Source organism: Montipora foliosa, chromosome 7 (genome assembly GCF_036669935.1).
Source record: "Montipora foliosa isolate CH-2021 chromosome 7, ASM3666993v2, whole genome shotgun sequence".
NCBI classification, from domain to species: Eukaryota; Metazoa; Cnidaria; class Anthozoa; order Scleractinia; family Acroporidae; genus Montipora; species Montipora foliosa.
Window position 1 is genome coordinate 9,656,787 of NC_090875.1, and position 5,000 is coordinate 9,661,786.

The 5,000-nt window shown below is 37.2% G+C and overlaps 1 protein-coding gene across 2 annotated transcripts in view; it reads left to right on the forward strand.

Annotated features, from left to right (window-relative positions):
• LOC138010381 (beta-1,4-N-acetylgalactosaminyltransferase 3-like) overlaps positions 1–5,000 on the forward strand; it is a 107,560-nt gene that overhangs the window by 101,655 nt on the left and 905 nt on the right. For both annotated transcript variants that reach the window (XM_068857311.1, XM_068857310.1), the window contains exons 3-5: positions 402–921; positions 1,647–1,791; positions 3,734–5,000. The exon at positions 3,734–5,000 is cut by the window's right edge and continues 905 nt beyond it. In XM_068857311.1, coding sequence (XP_068713412.1) covers positions 402–921; positions 1,647–1,791; positions 3,734–3,882 — 814 coding nt within the window. In that variant the 3' untranslated portion in view covers positions 3,883–5,000. The remainder of the gene's footprint in view (positions 1–401; positions 922–1,646; positions 1,792–3,733) is intronic.

A 5,000-nucleotide genomic window follows, 5' to 3' on the forward strand; every position in this document is an offset into this window, starting at 1 on the left:
ACTAGATCTCCAGCTTATATTTTATCTATTACAAAATATTCCTACTAAGTTCAGACTAGTTGACTCTTTTTTGGACTAGTTAATCACTGGAAACCAGATTGACATGTGAATAACGCCATCACATGTCACCTCCCTTCCTTGGTACTAAATCATCTCTAACAGAACACACACACACAAGGTACCTTAGGGTCATCAATATTCAAGAAACAACGTACAAAAATGGCAATGGAGCGATTCACCCCCGATAACTTGTTTTATACTCAGCTGTTTATTAATTACAGCATGACATGAAGAATCCGGAAGTTAATGGAAATTGAAAAACAAATTGCGAAAGATAGTAATAATTTGAAAGTATTTCAAAACTTTTCTTGCTAACATTGGGTGTCTTTTTTTTCTGACAGACGTTACTATTTAGAAAGAATCCTAAACATTGAACAGAAGTCAGATCCTGAGAAGGGAAATCGTTATCTCCTTGAACTTCAACTAGGCCTGTCTGGATCAGACCTTAGTTTTCGACTTTCAGATTATATCTTTGTTCCAAATGAAGAGAAGGAGCTTTGTTTTCCCATAGAAATGCAATGGGAGAGCTCTGCAACAGTCTATTTTGTACTGCCTGTGAAGAATCAAGGACAATGGTTACATCACTTTGCTTCTCAGCTGATCAATACGTCCAAAGAAACTAGTGATTTAAACTTCCATGTTATTATTATTGATTTTGAGAGTCAAGACATTGACATTGAAAGAGTGTTTGATGTTTGGCCATTAAAGGAACGCTACACATTGATCAACATGACGGGACCTTTTTACAAAACATTGGCTGTACAGAAAGGTGTTGAAGCTGTTCCAAATGAAAATGATATAGTTTTTCTATTTGATCTTCATATTGATGTTCCTATTGGACTTCTGGATAGTGTCAGAAAGGTGAGTTTTCTTAAAACGAGTCTAGTTTGCCCGGTAATCTAAAACGGGTGCAATTTCTTCTTACTACTTTGCATGATATAAGTCGTGTTGTATGCATCTGCCTAAAGAGTTTCTTACAGCACTTGTGGATGAATTATCACGGTAGTTTGTTTTGATATTCCAACTGTTGTGGATAATTTGTCTCAATGGATGATGCATCCTTTTTCCTGTATTTGTTTTAAGACAAGGGATACCCTCGGGACAAGGGCAGGTGTATCCTAAATATAGGTTGGGTTGGATACAAAGATAAGTATGAACATTTCTCAGGGACCAAATTGTGTGTCCCCTGGATGGAGGTGTCTCCTAAATAGAGGTGTCCCAAAGGAGAGGTTCCACTGTATGTCAATTTGCGCAAGTTCATCCCAGACGGGTGATATGTCTCTAGGATAAATTCACCGACTCAGGAGAACCTCTTAGCATTTTGAAGTATACAGTGGAACCTCTCCTTTGGGACACCTCCATTCAAGGGACGCAGAAAATATTAATTTTCATACTAATCTTTGTATCCAACCCAACATCTATTCAAGGGCACCTGTCCTGGTCCCAAGGGCATCCCTTGAAAGGAGGTTCCACTGTGCTATGAAATCCTGCATCAGTTATCGTAGGCACAATCTTTGTTCAATGCCCAGAGTTTGCACAATGAAAATATTGTTTGCAATAATTTGTTTGTATCTTTTTTTATACAGCACACTATTAAGGGAAAGATGGTTTATGCTCCAACAGTGGGGCGGCTTGAGTGTGGCGTTTTTCCAAATAATCCCAAAGGATTTTGGGAACATATTGGTTATGGGATTTTAAGTGTATTCAAAGCAGACTGGAATACATTTGGAGGTATTATTATCATGTTCACTACAATTCCCCATTTCAGAAATTTAGTTGGGTTCACCACAGGATCCCCAACCTCACTACATGAAAACGTACTTCACTTTTTAGCGGTGTTGTGTTACGAAGCGTCAAAAACAAAGGTTTGTACCCAACGGTTTTGTCTCAAATGGCGTAAAATGTATTGTTTTGTGAATAAAATTGGCTGACCTTTTTGCCGCTATGTTTTCTTTGTTGTTTGCCGGCGTGCAGACCGTTTTAAAGCGTTTTCGGCGAGTTAGCACTAATTTGGTGTTTCATTGCTAAAGCCATCCCAATGAAATGCTTTGTTTCCAATCACCCGATCGACCCATTTTTCTCGAAAAATAAAAGAAAAAAAAATCTCATATTCACTAGTCAAAGAAGCAAGTACTTTAATTTACAAGCACATGATCTTGTGTTATTAATAACAATTGGTATGATATGATGTCCTTGTCTTTAATTAACATCGATATATATACTACGTTTTTTAAAGGCTGTTTAGACATTTGGTAGTCGTGTTAATATACATCTTTTACCATCTGATTATAAATCTTACAGATTAAAAGTGAATTTTAATATGCAAAAGAAACTGACTGAACGTTTTCTTGGAAATGAACATTTCGTCAACACAACTTTTTTCATTTAATGGTAACTTTCAAAAAGTCTTGCTTGACAGTTTCAATCTTATTATGGGGTCGACTGAAAGTTTAGTTTTAACACAGTTGCATTCAAGGCTTGTTCTTCCTCTTCTTTCCGACGGGTGCTGTTACCATTTTCGGTCCGGAGACAACAGGCTTGGCGCGCATTGTAACCAGGCTTTCTTACTTAGCAGCGCGGCCTTCTCTGGAATCCAGACCCCTTCAAGTGTGCATTCATTTTTTTCGCCTGACCGACCCACCATCACCAGAGACGGGGCCATGGGAAACAAAACATTTTATTGGGAAGGCTCCAGAAAAGACTTCTCTTAGCGCTAGGTCGTCGAAAACGCTTCAAAACAGTCTGACACGGCGGCAACTTTTATTCACAAAACAACACATTTTATGCCGTTTGAAACAAAGCTGTTGAGTTCCCATACAAACCTTTGTTTTTGACGCTTCGTAACACAACACCGCTAGAAAGTAAAGTACGTTTTCATGTAGTGAGCTTGGGAAATTAGATTGTGATACATTTCTTTCCTTTTCATTACTGACCTGAAACATTTAGTTTTTTCGATACTAGATTATCCTTCATTTTTTCAACAAGGTAATTAAATAAGGCAATCAACTTAACGTAAGTTTCTCTTAAGTCACATGCGTGGGTAACGAAGAAAACACTCAGTAATAAAAACGTGTGAGTTTGTAATGTGGAAGCTGTGAAGTATAATTTGCAATTTACATGACTGTGAGAGGTTTTTGGGGATTTTGTCGCAAAAATCAATTGGCAACATGATGGTTATGGAAGTTTAAATGTATTCAAAACAGATTGGAAAACATTTCAAGGTATGTTTTCCCACTCAAAATACATACTTTGAAGTGTGTTCCAATCTGTTTTGAATACAGTTAAAACTCTATAACCATCGTGTTGCCAAATGATTTTCGCGACAAAATCCCCCAAAAACCACTCACGGTCATGTGTGTATCACACATACTTCCATAGTAAAAACCCCTAAAAATGTTGACGTGTTAAATCGTCTAGCGTTAGGCAGAGTAAAAGACATAAGTGGGCGTTTCAGGAGTTAAAGGGTTAAGTTGTATATGACTGTGTGCTACCCTGTCCAAATGCCTTATTACTTATTAAAACAACCTGCATATTCTGAGGATATTAATTTGCAAAAGTAAATATCCTGGACTTATTGCATATACAGTGTTGTACAAATTCCAAGCTCCCACATATGGAATTGCAATGTAATATCTTATTTTTCTCTTTTCAAACTTTTTATTTTAAAATATAGGAATGAACGTTAAAGAATTCACTACCAAGTGGGGAGGTGAGGACTGGGATTTGGTTGATCGTGTTCTCTCAGCTGGACTGGAAATTGAACGACTCAAACAGCCTGGTCTGTTTCATTACTATCATTCACGTAAGGGCATGTGGCAGTAGGCTGTGATCAATTGTTGATTCTTAAAGGGAATCTCGAATCCAACAACAACAACAACAAACAGGAAATCGAACATCCACAGTCGAGTTTGTTATTTAATTTTTTTTCAAAGAAGGCGCTTGTGTCACTACAGGATAATTTAAAAGTGGAGGAAAAATGTTAGACAAAGTAAAAAAAAGTGTCATTGTTGGAAGGACTAGGATTACAAAAAGGAGAAAACCCTAAGATATCCATGTGCAAAGCCATCGATAGCCTTGCGTGTAGAGTATGGAACCTAGAAATACGTACAAGCCCTTATAAAGGTCCGATTGACACTCAGCACTTAATGACTAGAAATAAATGTTGAATATTCCAATTTGTAATTTTACCCAGCGTACTCAGAGGTCGACTCATTAAGTGGATTTGATTTTAGTGGTGGAGAATCCGCTAGCCATTTCCTCTTTCCAGGCAAAACTACGTTTTATGCATTTTTTCTCCCCCATAAATTATAAGCACAACAACAACAAAAAAAAAAACAAAACAAAACAAAGCCTGGTCACATAGTAAGCACAAGTATCCTAAATGGCATTGAGTATAATCCAAATAAATGCCACCGCAAGTCCCAGGCCCCCTAAGAAATAAAAGTACACAATGGGAAGAAGAAGCATAAAAATCCTATTTGCAAGCAAATATTTCCTGTGTTTATTTAAATTTTCACTTTTTTCGATCAGCCGCATGAGCTTTAAACACAATCATGCATACATAATTTTCTTACAATACTTTACAAAGCATTCTGTGTTCATATTGTAATCAATCTTAAATACAATTGCACCTTATTATCACGATTATGCTGTACTTTGTGATACACCATTATATCTCCACCATTCCCGGCCATGATAGATTGCTTCGAAGAAAATTTGAAACTTCTCTGAGATAGAATTTCGGTTTGCCTCACTTAACGTGACTGGTCAATTTTATCGGACCATACTTCAGAATTGTGGCTTCAGTATTTTCCATGAGAAGCCCAGTAATCTCCTTGTGACAGACTTAACAATTTATTTAGACCCTGACAGAGTGCTCTGGAGAACTATTCTATTTGCACATTGACAGGAAGCCTGTACAAAGGCAAATAAATATCTGT